Source organism: Dermatophagoides farinae, chromosome 3, assembly GCF_024713945.1.
Source record: "Dermatophagoides farinae isolate YC_2012a chromosome 3, ASM2471394v1, whole genome shotgun sequence".
Lineage (NCBI taxonomy): Eukaryota > Metazoa > Arthropoda > Arachnida > Sarcoptiformes > Pyroglyphidae > Dermatophagoides > Dermatophagoides farinae.
The window spans coordinates 1,781,316-1,802,763 of NC_134679.1; the positions used below are offsets into that span (position 1 = coordinate 1,781,316).

A 21,448-nucleotide genomic window follows, 5' to 3' on the forward strand; every position below is an offset into this window, starting at 1 on the left:
GCTTAGGATCTTGATCGTTTTGCTGCAAAATGAATCATAGCCTCCTTGTCAATATTCGAGCTTCAATGCTGCGTCTATTTACAAATAAACGCATGCCATTGAGCAAACCACTCTGTGGTTCAATATTGCGGATGAACATGATAATCGATTCAATGTTTAATCCAAGTTTGTCTATAGATCCTATAGGATAACCTTGTGGGTTTATCGCATGAAGACACTCAACATTGAATCGTCAACCGCTGTGGCTTTCTGTAATATCGTAAATGCTCCATTTTCTTTATTTTAAATGAAAAAAGTTATCAGGTATTTTAAGTATAATCAGGTTAAATAACCGAAATAACTTACCAAACGATGAGTAGATCATAGATCACGGGAACAAAAACAGAAAAAATCATTCCAATGAATGCAGTCTTCAGGCAAGATATCATCATCAAATACACACTCACACAGGCACACAAAATGAAAATCACGTGTGACACATGTATTATCACAATAATCAATTCGAAAAATTCGAATTCGAACTCTATCTATGTTCTATTGAATGACCGCACCATCTATTGGATGCAAAATCTGCAGCAAAGTGTGCTGAGCTAGAACAATGAAAAAAAGCTTTGTCAAAGCTACATACCACAGAATGCGTTTCTTTGGAAGCGACTTCTACTTCTGAGCTGGACGAACTGTTCAGCGGCATTCAAAAGTTTTCCCGCATGCTCAGACACACACACACAACACACACTGAGTAGCTCATACTAAATAGTTATGTTTGTACTGAAAATAATTAGGAATGTCCAGCTCGGCTTCCCCGCAACAAATGCCAAGTTAATACAGTTTTTTATACTTGCAGAGTGTAAAAATTGCAGTTTACAGTGGAAATTTAAGCGACATAGAATAGTAGATAATAATGAGGTAGTTTATTATTGAAAAAAATTTAAATTTTTTTTTTAAATGAAAAAAATGCGTCACAGAAAAACAAAATTTTTATGACTAAAAAAATTTCTGCATCCGATTGATAATAACAATAATAATAATATATAATGATGAACTGGAGCAATAAAATCGAAAAGAAAAAAAAAGAAAACTTTTCCAGCTGGCTTATCGTGATGATAATAACAGTAATAATAATTTCCATTTTCTCTCTCGATCACACACATTTATGTGATGTGACATTTGCCATTCCATTGTCAATGTCTTCTTATTATTGTTGTTATAGATGATGATGATGATGATTTGTTGATGTATGATCAATAGATAGATCGTTATCGGTAAAGCACTAACTAATCAAGACACACATTTTCTCATTTTTGAAATCATTTTTTTTGAACCTGTTTTTATTTTGAAATTGAAAATTTTCGTATTTTCTGTTAAGGTTTATATTCATCAAAGTTTGACAATAATTTTCACATATTCAGATCATTGATCGTCAATGATTCATGTGGTTTTTTTTCTTGAACAAAATTTTAATACTTTTGATTGATTGATTTGAAAATCGAAAAAATGTTGATTCAATTGTATGTTTTAGTCAAATTCATGTTTATGACAGTATTTGCCACTACCAATGATTCATCACAATCATCGAATGAATTTTGGAGTATTATAAATCATCCTTGTTTTGATCAGAAAAATGCCCACGATTGTCAACAATGGAACTATATGAATAATTCGGAACAATGTATGTGGTGTGAATATTGGTGTATTCATCAACTTAATGGTAAGCACTTAATGATAATTGAAAACAGATTTGAATTAAATTTTTTTTTCTGTATCATTCTGAAGCTTCACATGATTGTGAACATTATTCATATCGATTGAATTATCTATTTGAGAAGCCAAAAATTATGACAATCAAACCGAGAGCAGTATTCTCTGATGTACCGATGATGATAACGATTTCTGGACAATATTTAGCACAATCGGATAAATTTTCATCAGTTTATAATGACATTGATAATATAATGTTTACATCTCACAACAAAACTATCGATAGTCCATATCATTGCAAAATTGATCGAAAAACATTCGAATCGATTCGATGTATCATCGAACATATTGATCATACGGCCAAAGAAAGTAAGAGCTCTATAATTGAAATGATAAAATATTTAAATCATTTGTATTTTTTTTCCCTAGTAAAATTGCATCTAGAATATACGAAAACTGTTTTTCAGATCAAACGTTCAGGCATAAAATTTGAAACAAACATCTCATTATCGGTATTACCACATCATAATTTTGATTCTATCGATTCAACTAATATAGATTCAATCGCATACGAATTCAAAATTGTTATTTCGATTATTGGTGGAATGATGCTGATCAGTTCTTGTTGGTTCCTTTATTCACGACGGTTTTATTTTCAGCATCATTATGAAATTTTTAAATTAAAATTCTATTTACAAAAAATGCAACAATATTTACGACAAAAAAATCTTTATCTTGAATATGAATCCGTCGAATTTAAACGAAAATTAGGTGAAGGAAAATTCGGTGAAGTATATTTAGCTCGTTTAACAACAATCGATCAACAGCAACAAAAACAACAAAAAAATGTTGCCATCAAAAGACTTCGAAAAGAAAGTAGCTATTTTCGAATGAAAATGTTTATTACGGAAGGAATTCAAATGAGTCAATATAAACATGAGCGTATACTCATTCCGTTGGCCATTTTCATCGATCGAACCAATAACATGCCATCGATTGTAATGCCATTGATGATAAATGGTAATCTCTGCCATTTTCTTCAACAACGACAGCTATTACCCATTACTGAGCTATTGAAATTTTCTTTACAAATATCGGATGGCATGCGATATTTATCATCGAAAAACTTTATTCATGGTGATCTAGCTGCAAGAAATTGTTTATTGGATGAAAATTTTGATATAAAAATTGGTGATTTTGGTTTTTCACGTCAGCTGTACAAAAAAGATTATCATATAATTGATGGAACTTATCGGCCAATTCGATGGATGTCTATCGAATGTTTGCAGTCTAAGAAATCAAAATTTACGAAAAAATCCGATATCTGGTCATTTGGTGTTGTCCTATGGGAAATATTCACATTAGGATCATATCCATATGAAAATCTAAGCGATAACGATCTATGTAGAGATATCATGAATGGATATCGATTACCACCACCTTCCAGTTGTCCAGATGTAATCTATGCAGTCATGATAAAATGTTGGTCAGAAGATTCAACCAAACGACCGAATTTCGAATGCCTATGCCAAGAAATTAGTCAAATCCTCGCTGCGATCAAACGACAACAACAAGTTGATGAAATGGAAAACGCAAGTGTTGCTGGCACTGATGATCAACAACCAATTACAGTCATTTGTAAATATAATAATTATACCAGTCTAGCTCAACGTTTTATTCGTCCAAATAATCATCTCAACAATGATGATGAAGATGAAGATTTTTTCGAATGTTCCATCGATGTTGATGATAATTGTTGACTACTAGTTGTAATAAAATTTGTCATTCCATCATTATATCTGTACATAATTGAATTAATAATGATTATTTTTTATTTTAAAATAAAAAATTGTTGATCAATATACATTTTTGAAGTTTAAATAACGCGCCATTTAACTCGGAACGTCGTTTATGAAATGGACTTTATATAGAAAGCAATGAAAGACAAAGCCAAACTCTTCGAATTGATGATGATGGTTTTTATTGTTGTTGTTGTTGTTGTTTGTGATGTCAATAGGAGCCATTGGTTTGTCGAATATTTGTGTTTGTTTTTGCTGACTCTTGAAGACAAGAAAAAATTCTTATTACGTATTTTCGGTTTTTATCGTCGATTTGTATTCTAAACCATTGAATTTACCATTCGTTCATTCACTTGTCTTCATACGTTTCAAAAATTGTGTTTAAATCGGCAAAACGTAACAAATACAAGTGAATGAACAAATGGTAAATTCAAAATACGTAATAAGAATTTTTTCTTGTCTAATTTTCGAATTTCTTTTGTTGTCCTATCAAACAATTTTGTTTATTGCAGTTTTTTTTGGATCGATACAACGACGATAACCAACAATTGAATCAAAATGCCTAATATCAAGCTGCAAAGTAGTGATGGAGAAATATTCGAAGTAGATGTGGAAGTTGCACGTATGTCGAATACATTACGTACAATGCTTGATGATCTGGGTATCGAAGAAGATGATGGTGAACCGATTCCAGTGCAGAATGTAAATTCAGCCATATTACGCAAAGTAATACAATGGGCAACCTATCATAAGAATGATCCACCAACACCAGAAGATGATGATGCACGTGAGAAACGTACAGATGACATATCATCATGGGATGCCGATTTTCTTAAAGTAGATCAAGGCACCTTGTTTGAAATCATTTTGGCTGCTAATTATTTGGATATCAAAGGATTGTTGGATGTTACATGTAAAACCGTAGCGAATATGATACGTGGTAAAACTCCGGAAGAGATTCGTAAAACATTTAATATTAAAAATGATTTTACACCGCAAGAAGAGGAACAGATTCGTCGTGAAAATGAATGGTGTGAAGAAAAATGATTCAAATCAAAAAAAAAAACAAAAAAAAATCAATTGTTGCCCTACTAATCATCGAAGTAGCAAAGTACACACACACGCATACACACCCATTGTAGTTGGATCATTTTTGTTTAAATTCAGCAAAAAAAAAACTATTCATCTTTAATCCATTTTTCAGAGTCGTATGTCAAAAAATAAATAAATCACAAATTCATTTGAAAATGTTTTATTTTCTTCCACTATCTTTTATCATAATAATAATAACTCGAATTATAATTTTAAAAAATATTAATAGCCATTTTAGTGATTATGTTTCCGTTTTGCCAATACTAAAATCTATTGGCAAAACTTTTCGGTTTGATCACACCACCATCGCTGATTTTGTCTTCAAGTTTTCGAATATGTTCATTATGTTTAACAATACGTGTACGGGCTTTTTCTCGTGCATATAAAGTTTTCTGCATATATCGTAGCATAACCGATGTTTTTCCTTCGGCAACCATATTTTCAAAGATGATATCACGACTATCGTATGGTTGTTCACCTCCATAAAAGAATTTATTCCATTTTCCAATTGCAAATTTAAACCATTTCGTTGAATCGTTCGAATAGCTACGGATCGATGTGCTATGAGTGAATATAATAGGGATTTTAGATTTATATATCTGTTTTAATTCAGGAAAACCTTACCTCAATTGTTTGGAAAAAGTTGGCCTAGCCAACGTTTTGATATTCTGCATTTTTTTTTCGAAATTAAATGATCAAAATAAATTCTTCGATGGCAGATGAAAAAAAAGGTCATCGAAAAGTGATGAACGCTAGAAAAGTTTTGTTTACAATCGAATTGCATATATTGGATGACTATCGATATTTGCGGTCATCATGAACATGATGATATGGATGAGAAATCGGATTTTTTAAATCTTTCATTCAAAATTTCTTGTCCGGCTTGTTATTGCATGATATTTGTGTTGATTTTATATAATCATGGCTGTCGGAGCATTCCCGTTGATCAAATTGGCTGCTTTGGCAGTGCGACAAATATCCAAACCATTGGCAAATCGAATTAAAATATCGGCCAAAAATAGTCCATTTTTTCGAAATTATATTTGCATGCCTCCAGCACAGATTTATCATTATTTCGAAGTTAATGTCAAAATGAAACTTTTAGGTAAGTAATAAGTGATATGTCACATCCAGTTTAATGATAACCGATAAAATTGTTTAAAAAGGTCTTGGAAAACCATCCAATGTAAATAAATTGAATGAAGCTGCCGCTATTGAACTTGGTGCCGAATTACTTGGCGAAGGAATTATATTCATGGTTGCTGTACTGACCATTGCCGCTGAATATTATCGACAAAGTAAAAAGTCAACAGCTGAAGCCACAGCTCTTGAAGAACGATGGCAACATGTTGAGAATAAAATTCGTGATCTTGAATTTATTGTCGAAAGACATGGAGCAGAAATTCGTGAACTTAATCGAATGATACATACAAATCAATTCAAGTATCAAACGATTTACATCCACATTATTTTCCTCTTCAGCAGAACAGAAACCAAAACCGATTGATGATAATAATCAAAAGACCATTAATGAAAAATCTGATGTCATACAAAGTTCCATTGATGAAGCTGTAGATAAAATTCTAAGATAAATTGTTGTTGTAAATACTAAAAGAATTAGATTCAAATGTTTTTTAATGATTCAAAAAAAAAAATTATTTTCAATTAAAATATACAGAAAAAACCGATTACATTGATAAAGCAATGAACGAACGAAAAAGAAAAAATCATTGGCCAACAACAATCCAATCAAGCCATACATCTATTCATTGAGTATCATTAAAATGTAGTGTAATCAATATAATTTCAATTGACCAGTAATCTGATCGATCAATTTATTCGAACCAAAAATTGCCAATACGGTTGTCGAACCAGATTTAACCTGTGTTTTACCTGCATCATGTACCATATAACATGGTAGATCCAATGCAATTGCTTTATGTTCCAATTCAACTAGATGATTGGTATTCTCACCACGTAATACGATTTTTGTTTCGCCATATTCATTCCAACAAAGTAATGATTCACCATATTTACTTTGATGTTGTAATAGAAGTCGATGTAAACCCAATGCTGAATGAGCTACTTGTGCCGCAATTTTACCCACACCCATCGTTAATTCAGAATTGACGATGAAAACCATTTTATAAAGATCATCATCGACATTTTCATAACTTATGAGCGATGATGATTGTTGTTGTTTTTCTTTTTGTTCAAGTTCAATGGGAAGATCTTCTGAATCGGCACCATTCGTGAATATCCATTCAATGGCAGCTTCAGCAGATTCATTATTCGTATAATATAATGCTTTTTTAGCCATCATTGAACTAAAACCCATTGAAGTTAGATTGATCAGAAATAAATCATTTGGTTTCCATTTTGTTTTCGATTGCGATGATGATGATGGCTGTGATGATGTCAAAGAATTATCACCTACATCTCCAGTACCAGTAGCGGTGGTGGTTGTCGATGTTGGTGGTGGATCATCGGTATTTTCAGTTCCATCGGGAACACCACGATTTTGGTCCATTGTTGAAAAATGATTAATTATAATTAACCATTGATTTGATTATAATCAAATGTCAGAACGATTTTGTTGTTGATCTGCAATGTGATGAACAGATTTTATGAATAGGATGCGGGTTAACGCGTTGATTTTTTTTCGATCAAAGGACAAACAATATTCGATTCATCATTCTCTTCAGACATTTTTCATTTCTGTTTTTCGTTAAATAAATCAGGTAAAATTGTCATTGTTTTAATTTTTCTTCCATCTAATTGATAAATGTTTCTCATTTCTCAGATTTGATTATGAATCGTATTATTGGTAATCGAACTACGTTGACAAATTTGTTAATCAACATTAACAAGTAAGTTTGTTGTGATTGCATAACATTTTCTATCACTGATCAGAAATTTTTAATTCACGAAATTTTGAATTGATTTTTATTTGCAATTTTTCTTTTCATACAGAGCTTCATCACGAAACATGTCAGGTGAATGGGGAGCTGGTTCTGGTAAAGTGAGTGAATCAAATTTTGACTTGAACACACACACCACTGTTGTGAATATTTTGAAAATATATTGAATCGTTTAATTCACCTTTCATACAATTCAGGGTGGTGGTTCTGGTGGATCAGTACGTGATGCTGGTGGTGCATTTGGACGAATGGAAGCGGCACGTGAAGAGGAATTTTTTCGCCGTAAACAGCAACAAGAATTGGAAAAATTACGACAAGCTTTGGATTCACAACGCAGCGAATTGCAAAAACAAATCAAAGAACATGAAGCCGAAATTGAACGTTTACGTAAAATTCAAAAGGACGGCCAATAAACAACAATATAAATGATTCAAATACAACAACGGGTGTATAAAACCTTTAACTTCATATTTGAAGTCGAAATAGAGTAGCCTGTTTGAATCATTTTACAGATTGTGTCAATTGTTTTTTCTACCCTAAAAATTCTTGTAATAAATAAAATGATAAATTAGAGCAATTGGGTGAAAATAAAATTTTTCTTTTTATTGGATCTAATTTTTTTAAATTTAATTTTCTTTTTGCGAATGAAATAATTTCATTACCACCAGACAGCGCTATATTGTTTGGATTAATATTTTGGCATATGTTTTTCACGTTGAAGGGCACACGCACATAGGCTTATAACGAATGTACGATAAGCGAAACAATCTTCTTGTTTTGATTATTTGAATTGATTTCGTGTACCTACAGTATCATCATATCATCATCCATTTTGTGTCTGTTTTGTTTTGTTTTGTTTTCACCAATCAAAATATAAAAAATGTTGTTCGGTTTCGGTGGTTGTGATCAATCATATAATCGTCGTGATGATGATGATGATGAGAATATAATTCCATCACGTGTTGCCCAAATACATTTCGATGGGCTTGATCGTACTAAACATGATATTCTACATGAATTAGTAAAGCCAATTCTACAATCAAATGATCTGCCTGAAACATTGCTAAATGTTAATTTTGTTCGACAACGTTTCTATGAGCTTGGCCTTTTTCGAAATGTACAGGTTTCGATCGATACGATCAATAAGGATTCGGTGAATAATGAACCACAGGAAGGTCCAGTTGAATTATCCATCACATTCAATGTGGATGAAACACGAAGATATGCCGGTGGTGTATATGTTGCCGGTAATCATAATGAAGTATCTGGTAATGTCGAACTACGTAGTCCGAATCTATTCGGAAGAGGTATGCATTGATGTTTGTCATTGTTTTTTGCCATAATAATTAATTCAATTTGATTAATAGGCGAAGAAATACGATGCCAATTTGAACATACCCTACGATATTATGCAACATATTCGGCGACATTTTCCAAACCATTAATTCGAACGCCATGGCAAAGTTTAAGATCAAGTTTAGACCTAACTATGCTGCAATTATCCAAATATTGTCAATGGAGCGGTTATAAAGAATTGAATCGTAATTTATTGATTGGCCTCAATATTCAACCACATCGTCTACATCGACATTTATTGCAGTGGGAAACATCATGGCGATATTTATCCGGACTTGGTAATGCCGATTTTCAAATAATCGAACAATTCGATCATTCGATGAAGTCATCATTATCACATACATACATCTATGATAGACGAGACAATGCTGTTTTACCGACCAAAGGTACTATGTTCAAAATGTTCAATGAATATGCTGGCTTTCAAAAGTATGCCGCCTCGTTTCGTAAACATGAGTTTGAATTTCAACATAATCTTGCTTCATTTTTACAATTATCATTCAAGGTTTGATTGTTATAATTTATGTTGAACATTTCCATCAATTTATGAATTATTCTTTTTTTTCAGGGTGGAGCGATGAAAAGTTTCAACAATACAACAGTGAGTGACCGATTTTTCCTTGGTGGTCCACTAAATCTTCGTGGATTCCAAATGTGTGGTGTTGGACCTCATGGTCAGGATGGTATTAGCGCGTTGGGTGCATTGAAATATTGGGTTGGATCCGTACATTTACAATATCCATTGCCATTCAAAAATAGCTTCGATCAATATCTGCGTTTGCATGGATTTTTACAGGCCGGTTCTATATCGGATAAATTCAGCGAACTAACCGAAAATATTCGAACATCATGTGGTGGTGGATTAATATTTGCCTTTGGAAATAATGTACGTCTTGAATTGAACTATTGTCTACCATTATTCAATCAAACATATGATAAAATACATCGAGGTATTCAATTCGGCATCGGAATGTCCTATGTTTAGACACAATTGACAGCAAATTTGAAAAATTCTGATTTTTTTTTGTAAAATTCTAGTTTTAATTGATTCTTGAAATTCTTCAATGATTGAGATTGTTATAATATCTGAGGGAATAAATTATTTTTCAATAAACTCGAAATAAATAACTTATCATCATATAGAATTTATAATTCACCAGTTTTCCTGTATTTTATTTTTTAATTTATGGAAGTCAACAGTAAAAAAGACAATTTTATCTTTTTTTTAAATTACAATTATTAAATGGTTAAAACTGTTTTCAAATGGAGAATTATAAATTCTATATATGACAAGTTCTTTATTTCGTATGCATTAAAAATGGTTGATGAAAGTGATGAAAAAGATGTGACAAATAAAATTCATAATTATAATCAAGATCAACATGCCGAGATCTGCTTCGAATGTTTTCGAGGCCAATAATAATTTACATAATTTAATTCTGATGGATAAGATTTCCTTTTTATACAATTGAATCGGACCAATCAATGACAACCACAAGATTGAACGACCATATTCTTGAATTTTTTAAGTACAACATTTGAATTGTCATCAAAGTAGAGGACCATTATTGATGATAATTGGGATGGTGCACAACATGGTTTCGGTACATGACGATACATAATGTGATAAAGATTTTGTACGACCGCATGATTCGTTGCATTCATATGGGTATTCATTGGAAATGAACAATCACCATGACAGAAGAACGCTGAATAGCCATCCGGTGCAATGATCCAATCTTGCCAGTTTAGATCACGAAACGATACGAATAATGTACGTTTCTGACAGCTTTTTGATATATATCGATCATTCGTATCTGTTTGATTTAGAGATTAGAGAAGAAATAAATCATTCATATTACTCACTAAGAAAAGGGTTCCGATCATCCGGATCATAGTACGAAGATTCAGATCGTTTTCGATTCAAAACGGCACGTCTTGCACGCTGTTTATTCTGAAACATTTGTGCTCTATTCGATGATGATGTTTGTAGGTCATTCGTATTCGATTTTATATAGGCCGTCATAAATGGTTGATATTTTTTGAATCCACGAGAATTGAATAGCCCTATGCTTTTGGGACTAAGATCTTTGGCTATTGGAGTATGAGAGAAATTGGAATTATTCAAAGTTGTCAATGTCAACCATCAACCTTCCACTTACGAATACTGCTGGTACGAATCTGTAGATAAAGACCCAAATTTTGACCAGGAAATTTTAGCCAATCTAATAATGGCTGTGTAACATTGAACCGTAACCATCCCCCAACATGACCATCGATTTTGATTGAATCTACATAATTCTTGATGATTTCGCCACGATCAAAAAGCTGAAATAATGTCAATTGAAATGTGTAGCTTGAATTGAAACGGTGTCGGATTGGATCACGATATATCCTCAGTTCAGCATCGATAATTTCCGAATTTTGGGGAACATTCGTAATGTTAAACCAAAATCGTCGATCACGATTATGACGTAAATTTTTATTATTTCGTTGTGTTTTGATTCGATTATTAAAACTGATTATTACATCAGATTGTGTCATTTCAAGAAGACTTTGATTCGAAATCAGATCTGTATGTCGAACCATAGATGGATGACCATCATTGAATGATGTGTAGAGATTCATTAAAAAATTTGATGCCGATTCATCGGTTCCATATTTTTTTGGTTTAGGTCGATGATCCAAACCTAACACATGTAGGATTTCTTCCTGTAATTCTTGTTGTTCATATTGTGGAAGAAATTTGAAGGCAACACTCTGTTGCATGGAATTATCAGTATAAAAATAACGTAATGATGATGGATCCATTGCAGAACCGGAAGCGGCCATATTGTCCGATAATGTTAATGATAATGCAATGTAACCGATGAATGAAAAAAAGTAAAGAAGAAATCTAAAACAATTTGGTGACATTATGATTAACCAATAAGATTGATTTGGCGGTTGCTATTTTTGGTTTTTGTCAACAAACAACAAAAAAAAACGAAGAAAACAATAACAAACAAATTAGAATCACAAATTCGTTATTACTGTTATATATTTGAATCACTGATAATCAATGAACATGAACAAGAAAATGGGGACATAATAATATTATCCAGGAAATAATAATCATCATCATTATCATGAACATTTCAATCGAACAAATTGTTTCACAATTGCACATTTGAAATCATGATTACTGCTATGATTATAATGATAATGATGATGGGGATAACATTGATGGTAATAATGGCGCATTTTCTCATGAATGATCCGTAGACAAACAAAACCATTCATTCATTTTCATTTTTTTTTCATGGCTGTCATCAATCATTCAATCAATCAATTAATCAACCGAATTACAGGAAAAAATGATAGTCGCAAGTTGTTTTTTTTTGGTCGATATATGATGCAGATCAGATCGATCATTACATCCACATGGAATACTAATATTTAATCCGAGAATAGGCTATGTCTATAACCGAAAATGACGACTCTATGGTTTGAACAACAATATTGATTTTTTTGGGGTGTAGGGCAAAAATGAATGGATTAAGGATAGGACCACTTCCATAGCCATCAACATCTTCAGCCATCATTCGAACCATCATTAAAATATAGAACAGATACCCACACACATTTATATAGAGGCAATATACACAAAATGCATCATGTCTGGCAATTACGGGTTGTCAAGCAATAAAAATAATATACTGGAAATTGTATGCTTAGAATTCAACTAAATGAATTGAATTTCATTCAACACATTCTAGCTATATTCGATTTGTATAAATTTATGATGTAGCCAATATGCACTCGATCGTTGATAAATGTCAAAGTGATCGATGATAATCAAATACAAATACAATACCTTTTCGATTCTTTCAAGTCAATATATGACGATACATACACAGTTATAGATTAAAATTATTCAAGTTATTTACTGGATCAAATTATCATTCGATTATTGATGAGCAAGTGAAAGTGCTTCATAGCAAAAAAAAAAAAAAAAACAATGCTTGTTAGACAGAACAAACAAGATTGGTTGTTGTTGCCGTTCGCGGTTATGAGATATTAATGTTGATCGTAGCTGGCCAGGTATGATCTCAATTGCAGGGGTAGCTTTGCTCAACAGGTAGCTTGTTCATCTAGCAGCAAACTGAACAACAGAAAAATGGACAAACAGAGATGATTATGATAAGAATCGTTTTTCTTTTTCTGGAATGTCTACACGAACACACACAAACACACACACACCACACACGAACAATTCCATTCACCATTGGTTCACGAACTTAGAGCTGTAGCTACTTTGGATTTTAATGATGATGAACTTCGTGAGTGGTGGTCATCGTTTTTGATATAGGCAACAATGTTCGTAGTGGTGGCGACCTAGCAGGTTTGACATGATAATTAATGGGCAAAAGAAATTCTGTATTTTTGAAAGAGTGAATCCGGTGAAAAATGACTATTGTTAAATTGATTATCATATAGGTCGTATAATATTTAATGGTAAAAAATAACATGATTGTAAATTCAGAAATAAATTTTTTAGATATCAATTATAACATAGACATCGACACGATCATCTTTTTTATGGATCTGCATATTTGAATAAGTGATTGCTTTCACTTCGGTACCTTGTGGATGTTTATCGAGGTTGAATACTTCACCATAACATCGTGCTTTAATACGAAAATCTTGCCAATTCATTTCCAAGATTTCAACTTTCTTTAAATGTTAGAATAGAAAAAACATTTACATTTTTTTGAAATCAATGATTAAAAAAATTAATTTACCTTGGGTATAAGAAATGGCTCAGCATTGAATAGGAACAATACATCGTCAAGAAAACGAAATAACATACTGCATTCATCATCACCACCACTAGCTTCAACATCGGCATATTTTTCAATCGAAACCGTTTTCAAATCGGTTATATAACCAAAAACACCCATTGCACATTGTTCGAATGCTTCTTTCAAATCTTTACCCCAGGCATGGATTCTTTGATTGTGAAGAAAAAAATTGTCAACAGTTTTGAAAGATGAAAAATAAAACTTACTGAACATCGGCAGTATGATCAAGATCTATCAATTGGTAATGAAATAATTAGAAAATTATTAGCAAGTTTAATTCAAATATTTACATTCATAATGAACAGGCGGAATCGATGGATTAAAATCCTTTTCAACATCTTGAAGATCCATGATTGATGTAATTTCGAAAACAATTTGGCAATAATCAAATTTTCAATACACACGTGACAAGCCGTAACATTGTTTTTGGATAGGAGCAATTTGAAAATTTCTCATTGAAAATGTGATTCATTTTTAATAAGAATTTATTTATTCTAAAAAAAAAAATTCATTCAAAATTCAAGGCAATAACAACGACATAATATAGGCAATAAAGAAGACATAACATATAGAATCGAAGGAGTTAGAATGATAAAAAAAAACTTGTTAAATCTAGCGGACAAAGCTAAAAAAACAATTTAGATGGAAGCCGGCTAAGAAAAATGGCCAAACGTTGGACCAGAAATGGCATCGAATATCGGAATATATGAGGATCGATGATTAAGAAAATCCAATTCGGATTTTAGTTTTTCAAAATTTAGCTTCAAATTATTATGATATTCGGTTTGATTCGATTTGATCAATCGTTCGTTCAATTTTAAGGCACTTTCACATAGGTCAAGGAATTGTTCGAATAAAAATTTCAAATGTTTTTGACTTTCATCAAAATTTTCATCATGAATATTATTATCATCATAATCATCATCGATTCCATTGGTCATCATTATGATTTTCTGTTGTTCATCATCGATGCTTGGTTTGGTTTTCAGGAATGCATTTGCATATGCGATTGGTCCACAATTGACAGTCACATGTATGGATCCTTGTAAAACCAATTGTAAATGTTTAACATCTTGATTCATGATTACATGCTCTAATTGATAGACACGTTCCTGCATTTCATCGATGGCCACATCGATTGGATTTAATATCACTTCTTTCTTGCTAATAACCGGTATACGTTTCAAGAAATATGGAAAACTATGGCCGGCGGTAAGAATGACTCGTTTTTTATATTGTTCAGCAACGGATTGAGCAATTTTACTGTCTAAACGTTGTTCATAGACAAACTGTAGTACGCCGACATTCTTTTCAAATTGATTACGTGCATTTTCAATGTATGGTGTTACATGTGTAACAACGATGATAAGGTTTCCACATTGTTTACTATTATTTAAATTGGGTATTTCGCCATTCGAATGTGAATGTAATGATTCAGTCGTATTTGATTCAATTTGTTGAATTGTCGGTGAATCTGCGGCTAAGAATGTTGCATTCGGATAAAATGCCTGCATTTTGGCCGTCATTTCCGATAATGAGACTAGTTTGGGCATTTTATAAATGTATTCCATTTTCTGTCCCGTGTTCAGATAATAGAATGCCACTCTGTGGAGAAAAAAAATTCGTTAATATATTAATATTGACACATAAATTGCCTACCTGAAAAAAGTATCGAAAATTCTTTTACCCGAATCATTAATCTCCTGTGCTTTTGAATGCATTTTTGAAATTTTCGTATAGAGTATGGAAAGTTTTTTATGTTCATATTCTTTTTCATAAGATGACATTACAACTTTCAATACATGTGGTGCTAGTTCATAAAGTTCTGCTTTTTCAAATAGATCAACACATTCTTGGATGATTGATTCGAGTACATCGATCGATACATGGCTCTCTTCCAATTCAAGCCAATCAGATTCACGTTTTATCGAATCTTTAGTCATAATATTATCCGATACTTTACTTATATTGAGCATACCGTCAATGATATGAATTTCTTTGGAAGACAATTGTTCAATGAGTATTGCTATCACTTGACATAGGCACATTGCTGCTTCGGCCCAATCATGATTCTTGATATGAACTTCACTTAAATTCTCTAGCCATGTTCGTAATAAAGAACGCGATGTTCGTGCATATGAATTGGCCAATTGTAATCGAAGTTCAGAAGCTGAATATGGATCAAAATATTCTTCACGAATCTGTTTAGTTGCTTTTAATATTTCACGTATACGTTCAACAATCATTGTGATGGAAATCTCTTCTTCACCATCATCGGTATATATCTGTAAGGTTTTCGTATCGGCAATTGCAAGCTGTTCCAAACGATTCAACGATGAATGTAGATAGAGCAGACCATGTGGATCACTTGAAGCCAATCTCGAAACACAAACAATCGTCTCGAATCGTGTACGTTTCATATTAGTCACAAATAAACAATACTAATTTGTTTGAGTAAAATTAGATCAATGAGTTAGAAAGACAAAATAAATCTTACCAATAAATCAGTAGCTCCTTGTCGAATAGGAGTTAAAGAAGAGTTGCAATATCGTATAACTTTCGAAATGATTGGCGATAGAAATGCATCCGAATTGAATAAAAGAAGGGAAAATTTATGAACAAAATATCTGACACTATTGAATAAATGTATCAAAACTGTTTGACTTTGTGGTATTGTCATCAGCGTTAGATAGATTGATAGAATTTGTGATATTGAATGATCGATTGGTTCTTGATCATTATCCAGATAGAGATGAATCGTACGTAATGTTATCAATGCTGATTGTATGGATAGATTCTGTTGCAGGAGATAGTTGGTTAAATGATTCTCACCAGTACTATGGTGAGGATGATAATGGTGGTGGTTTGTCGTCAAAGTATTCATTACAAAGCTATGATGATGATGATGATGATGATGATGGTTAAGATTATTTGCATTGCTACTACTAATCGAATTGGGCATAGTTTTCGAACGATTATCAGTAAATTTTTTTGGTTTATATTCAAAACAATTGATAGCCAATTCCAGACATAGAAACAAATCTTTTCGTTGTTTTCTCGTCAATAGATTCATACGTTCGGTGTTGATCATTTGTACGATACATAAGAAACAAATGAAAAGATCACGAACCTCTTCATTACTGAATTTATCAAATCGAACTGTATTACTAGTCGAACTGACCGCTAATGTTATCGATGTTGCAGCAGAATTTGTTCGATTATGTCCGGTCAATGTATTGACAGAACCAATCGTTGAATTTGAGCTATATGAACTAATTGAGCTAAGTGTTGATGATATTTCCGATGTAGATCGAACTAATAACGAATTAAGACCATCAATGGAATTTTGTTGATGTTGTTCATGAATTGTTGCAAATGAATGCTGTTTTGAACCATGTGAATGTGTAGAAGATAAATTCTGTGTGTTTGGATTACTCGAAATGGCCGAATCCATCATTCGATTACAATTCTCTAATATGACGGATAATATGGGTAAATATAAGCAAATGACCTTTTCACGACATTCCAATGATGAATAACGATCATCGAGCATATGTTTGGTCAATTGATTACGAATAATGGACAAAGCTAATTGTCGAATCTGGCGAACACTTGTTGCTGATTGATGATATAATGAACGAAATTCATTCAATATGAGGAATGCGGGAAAATGTTTACTACAAAATTCTATTGTCAATGTTGCTGTATCTTGTAGTTGCATTGGATTACAAAATGGAATAAAATGTTCATGTGCCAAAAGAGTAGCGATAGCGTTGAATTTCAATTCCTGTATAACAATATCACGTGATGATAGACAATTGACATGATGAAACATGGCATTGAATATGATGGAACGATCAAAAAATGAACATAATCTTGTCATGAAATGAGTTAACGCTCGATTAGCATCTTGTACTTCTTCAAGCCGAGAATTCATTGAAATCACAGTAGATGCATGTTCAAAAAATGATTTTAGATTCATCACGAATTCTTCATCAAATCTTTCTTCACGTTTCCAACGAATTCGACCAGTTTGAATAAGATATTGAGCCATTGACTTGGTCATTATTTGCAAAAGAAACCATAAATTACTGATCAGTAATTTCATCTCTTCAGTATTCGTCATTACAGTAGTGGAAATCGATTGTTGTTGTTGTTGTTGTGGCTGCTGTTGTTTGCCATTCGGATTGAATTGTTCAAACATTTTATTGATCAAAATGATCAATTGATCATGGATGTATAGATTACAGAATTCGGCCGTTTCAAATGTAGAATAGATAAATTGATGGAGGATATCTAATTGATTATCACGGCGAAATTGATCCACTAAACGAATGATTGTATTTATTGATTCTTGTATCAATTCTTGGCTAGCAGCATAAATAATTAATTTGAACAATTGTTGAATGATAATCTGTGAAAAATGTATCAATTCTTCTGGATCACAATGGGGCAATTGTCGAAGCATTTTTGGTATTTGTCTTTCCAATGATATTATATGTGAAATTTCTTTTGAATCATTTCGATGTGACCGTGTTATTTTAATCACTGATAATAGTGTATTGTGCAATTCGAAATCACGTGATATAATTGATGATGTTAGCGATAAGGAAACCTTGAAAACTTCTTTACCCACAACTTTAACATCGGGCATTGAAAGACCTTTGCCAAGGCCTAATGATTGACAGGAAAGATAGTTATTGGGAAGAGAAGCAAAAACTGATAATGCCAGATTCTGACAATGAATTTGACGTTTTTCCGACGAAATTGGCAGCCATGAATAGCCGACTATTGAATATAAACATTCTTTCTTGCATGATATGTGTGAAAAAGTGAAGAGAATATGAAGTTTTTCACTGAAATTTAATGGTAATGCTACTTTGATTTCTTCGAAAAAATCCGGTGTGACACTATGTTTTGAAACAGCTGTCGTAGCCGATGTGACGAACAACGATGAATCATGTGGTCTACCGTATATAATTGGCAATGATCGTGATTCATTCGTATTATCCGTATCACGAATTTCGATTGTAACACATAGATTTCTTGCTTTTGAAAATACTCGTTGTGAATCATAACGTAAACTTTGTGGATAAATATAGAGTATATTAAAGAATTCGGCATAAGGTTGTGATAACAGTCGTAATGATTGAATTTCAACAATCGGATTGATCAACACCTGTTGCTGTTGTGTTTTTTTGCCACTATTTTCCGAATCGATAGCTTTCCGCGCATAAACAGATGGATTGAAAATGACAATTTCAGCATTATTCTCCTTTTCTTCATGTTGGCTTTTAATTTGTTTCAAAAATGTTTTCAAATCGATCAATTCAATCTCAAGTCTTCCACTGATGATTGTTTGTGACCGCGTAGAAGTGGATTGATGAGAAACCTGATTTAGAATGTTACAGATGAATTCATCTGATAAACGATTCTGATCCATTTTATAGAATAGGCCGAAACTTGGATTCGTTTCCAGATTCAATGAATCTGGATGAAACAGTGGTCGTATACTCCATGCATATGGTTCAACATGTTGTAGAATCATCAGACTATGTGCAACTTTATTATTATTATTTTGACTATTATTCTGGCTATTGATAATTGGACAGCACATATAATTCTGCAATCGGTGCCATGTCCGTTCCACACGAAGAACAAGATAAAGATCATTTGGATTCGAATGATTAAGGTCGACTTGAAACAATGCCTTTGTAACTGTACACAATAATTTTTGATCGAAACCACGATTGCCTTCGGCTAGAGAGGATGATCTACACGAATGAATTTCAGATGATACAACATAACGAAATTCTTCGGAAAGTTTTCCCAATTTACAATCAAACAGGGAAATACGATAAAAATATGAATCATTCAAACGAGAACGATCATTATTTATGGATGGAATGGCTATATCAGTCGATTTGATCATCAATACGAAACGAAATATTCGCTGTTGTTGTTGTTGTTGCTGTTGTTGATGATGATGATGATTTATTTCAAGAAAATTGAATTCTTTATCATTTGACAAAAAAACATTTTGATTATGAGAATTTAGATAGTTAAAATCTTCAGTAAATTTATTGAAAAAATCTTTTCTAATATTCATATCATTATAGGCAGCGAATAGATTGATATTGTTGATTAGATCCAAACTTTTCAATTTCTGGGAAATTTCTTCAGCATCATGATTCAATATACGTTGCAATTGGTGCATTGGTTCAAATTCTTGCACAATATTCGAATTGATATCCTTAATCCAATCATCGATGAATTTGGAATCAGTACGGATGATGTGGCGATTCACCTGAAAACTATTATTTGAAGCTTGATCTTGATCGGAAAATCGTTCAACTTTTTGATTCACTTCAATATGCCATAAGATTTTATTCCTTCGATTTGTATCGAAAAATGTAAGAAAACAATCATGTTCATCACGTGAAAGTGTGAGCCAACCATTACGGAAATCACCATCACCTTCACCAATGACTGATGCATTACCTTCACGAATGAGCATTTTTTGTCCACAAATTCCACCTGATTCATAATCATCGTCATCACATTCAAATACATGAGGTCGGAGTGGAAAATTTGTTAGGAAACTTTTTGATGTTAATAATTCATTGGCAATGAAATCGGCGGATGATTTAGTTGAGGTCAGATGATTATGGAATGATGATGATGAGGAGGATGTATCTAGCATAGTACCAAAATATTTCGATAGCGAACAATAATGTACAAGATGTTTACAATCGGTGTAATGTGTTAAACATTCATTACTGAATGGTGATGTAATTTTAATTTTTTCACGTGAATAATAACGATTAAAATCAAATTTCATATCTTTAGGCTGATCAATACATTTGATATCATCTTCATCTTTGATGAGAAAGTTTTCAGCAAAATGTTTCATCAACGGTTTTGTTTCTGTATCATCTATGTCCGTTTGTTGTTCTTGTTGTAATTGTTGCTGTTGGCTATAATGTTCAATTTCTTCATAAAGTTCCTGTTCCCATTGACGAACTTTACTTTCATAATCAGATTCAATGCAGGACAGAAATGTTGATTCATTATTAACATTTAATGATTGTCGTAATTCACGTGAAACAGTTTCACGTGTTTTAGCCGCTGTTCCATGTTCGGAAAGTGTTGCTTTTAATCGTGTAAAACGTCTTTCGGACATTATTTCCAAACGGGGTATTTCAGGCAAAAAGTTTAATCAAATAAATAAATTCAACAACAGAATAAACTTTTTTTCCTTTATTATTTAATGAGTATTTCCGTTTGATGATAAATGACATGTTATGAGTGAAAAAAAACAAAAAAGTAATAAATCAAGTTCAATAAATTACGTCATCGAGATGGACATACTATTGGATAAAATCAAGTATTGGTTGCATTAAATGAGTCATCGATGTTTGATGACTGTCAATTCTTGATCGTACAAGAATCTTGTCTTGAATAAAAAAATCTGAATATGAAAAATCAGCAGGTGACCAGCACACAATACACTCTAATGGCACCAGCTAATGTATCCATTTTTTATCAACAACAAACTCAAGAAACATTTTGCAGAAAAATTCATTCATTCAATTCAACAAGACAACAACAACAACAACAACAATAACATTGAACACCATCAGCAAGCTGAGAAACAAGAATGGATACAGAACAATTTACCGATAGTATCGATTTTGATGTTCATTACTTTGACTTTTAAATTTTTTTTTTCCAAGAA

The 21,448-nt window shown here is 32.4% G+C and overlaps 10 protein-coding genes across 14 annotated transcripts; 5 read left to right on the top strand and 5 right to left on the bottom strand.

Annotated features, from left to right (window-relative positions):
* Positions 1-917: 917 nt before the first annotated feature.
* Positions 918-3,559, top strand: LOC124498339 (uncharacterized). Its single transcript, XM_047062081.2, has 3 exons — positions 918-1,708; positions 1,774-2,067; positions 2,128-3,559. The coding sequence occupies exons 1-3, from the start codon at positions 1,495-1,497 to the stop codon at positions 3,456-3,458; spliced, it is 1,839 nt and encodes a 612-aa protein (XP_046918037.2). The 5' UTR covers positions 918-1,494; the 3' UTR covers positions 3,459-3,559.
* Positions 3,560-3,687: 128 nt separating this feature from the next.
* Positions 3,688-4,745, top strand: LOC142597428 (S-phase kinase-associated protein 1-like). Of its 5 annotated transcripts, none has more exons than XM_075729755.1 (2): positions 3,688-3,786; positions 4,010-4,745. In XM_075729755.1, the coding sequence occupies exon 2, from the start codon at positions 4,056-4,058 to the stop codon at positions 4,542-4,544; it is 489 nt and encodes a 162-aa protein (XP_075585870.1). In that variant the 5' UTR covers positions 3,688-3,786; positions 4,010-4,055; the 3' UTR covers positions 4,545-4,745. The 5 variants fall into 5 exon arrangements, with proteins under 5 accessions (XP_075585870.1, XP_075585874.1, XP_075585871.1 ...); XM_075729759.1 differs by having other exon boundaries at positions 3,688-3,741; XM_075729756.1 differs by having other exon boundaries at positions 3,693-3,795.
* On the bottom strand, positions 4,734-5,363 carry LOC124498512 (uncharacterized). Its single transcript, XM_047062270.2, has 2 exons — positions 5,214-5,363; positions 4,734-5,150 (listed from the first exon to the last, which is right to left on the bottom strand). Exons 1-2 carry the CDS (start codon positions 5,261-5,263, stop codon positions 4,853-4,855), a joined length of 348 nt encoding a protein of 115 aa, XP_046918226.2. The 5' UTR covers positions 5,264-5,363; the 3' UTR covers positions 4,734-4,852.
* Positions 5,364-5,392: 29 nt separating this feature from the next.
* LOC124498508 (optic atrophy 3 protein homolog) lies at positions 5,393-7,194 on the top strand. Its single transcript, XM_047062268.2, is given in 3 exon segments — positions 5,393-5,694; positions 5,756-6,027; positions 6,029-7,194. Coding segments are annotated over 3 exon segments (609 nt in total). The 5' UTR covers positions 5,393-5,510; the 3' UTR covers positions 6,182-7,194.
* On the bottom strand, positions 6,207-7,119 carry LOC124498506 (putative peptidyl-tRNA hydrolase 2). The gene has a single exon (XM_047062266.2). It carries the CDS (start codon positions 7,117-7,119, stop codon positions 6,385-6,387), a length of 735 nt encoding a protein of 244 aa, XP_046918222.2. The 3' UTR covers positions 6,207-6,384.
* Positions 7,195-7,198: 4 nt separating the features above from the next.
* LOC124498513 (uncharacterized) lies at positions 7,199-8,120 on the top strand. The gene is given in 5 exon segments (XM_075729762.1): positions 7,199-7,231; positions 7,262-7,316; positions 7,393-7,459; positions 7,563-7,611; positions 7,708-8,120. Coding segments are annotated over 5 exon segments (420 nt in total). The 3' UTR covers positions 7,924-8,120.
* A 93-nt stretch (positions 8,121-8,213) lies between these two features.
* LOC124498499 (sorting and assembly machinery component 50 homolog B) lies at positions 8,214-10,185 on the top strand. The gene is made up of 3 exons (XM_047062258.2): positions 8,214-8,817; positions 8,878-9,371; positions 9,435-10,185. Exons 1-3 carry the CDS (start codon positions 8,391-8,393, stop codon positions 9,849-9,851), a joined length of 1,338 nt encoding a protein of 445 aa, XP_046918214.1. The 5' UTR covers positions 8,214-8,390; the 3' UTR covers positions 9,852-10,185.
* On the bottom strand, positions 10,012-12,866 carry LOC124498500 (bone morphogenetic protein 7-like). The gene is made up of 4 exons (XM_047062259.2): positions 12,723-12,866; positions 11,029-11,815; positions 10,733-10,960; positions 10,012-10,683 (listed from the first exon to the last, which is right to left on the bottom strand). The coding sequence occupies exons 2-4, from the start codon at positions 11,780-11,782 to the stop codon at positions 10,349-10,351; spliced, it is 1,317 nt and encodes a 438-aa protein (XP_046918215.2). The 5' UTR covers positions 11,783-11,815; positions 12,723-12,866; the 3' UTR covers positions 10,012-10,348.
* A 464-nt stretch (positions 12,867-13,330) lies between these two features.
* Archease (protein archease) lies at positions 13,331-14,123 on the bottom strand. The gene is made up of 4 exons (XM_047062269.2): positions 14,001-14,123; positions 13,917-13,941; positions 13,651-13,858; positions 13,331-13,582 (listed from the first exon to the last, which is right to left on the bottom strand). The coding sequence occupies exons 1-4, from the start codon at positions 14,059-14,061 to the stop codon at positions 13,403-13,405; spliced, it is 474 nt and encodes a 157-aa protein (XP_046918225.2). The 5' UTR covers positions 14,062-14,123; the 3' UTR covers positions 13,331-13,402.
* Positions 14,124-14,177: 54 nt separating this feature from the next.
* LOC124498489 (dedicator of cytokinesis protein 9-like) lies at positions 14,178-21,337 on the bottom strand. The gene is made up of 4 exons (XM_047062248.2): positions 21,082-21,337; positions 16,208-20,968; positions 15,370-16,151; positions 14,178-15,315 (listed from the first exon to the last, which is right to left on the bottom strand). The coding sequence occupies exons 2-4, from the start codon at positions 20,891-20,893 to the stop codon at positions 14,364-14,366; spliced, it is 6,420 nt and encodes a 2,139-aa protein (XP_046918204.2). The 5' UTR covers positions 20,894-20,968; positions 21,082-21,337; the 3' UTR covers positions 14,178-14,363.
* Positions 21,338-21,448: the final 111 nt, after the last annotated feature.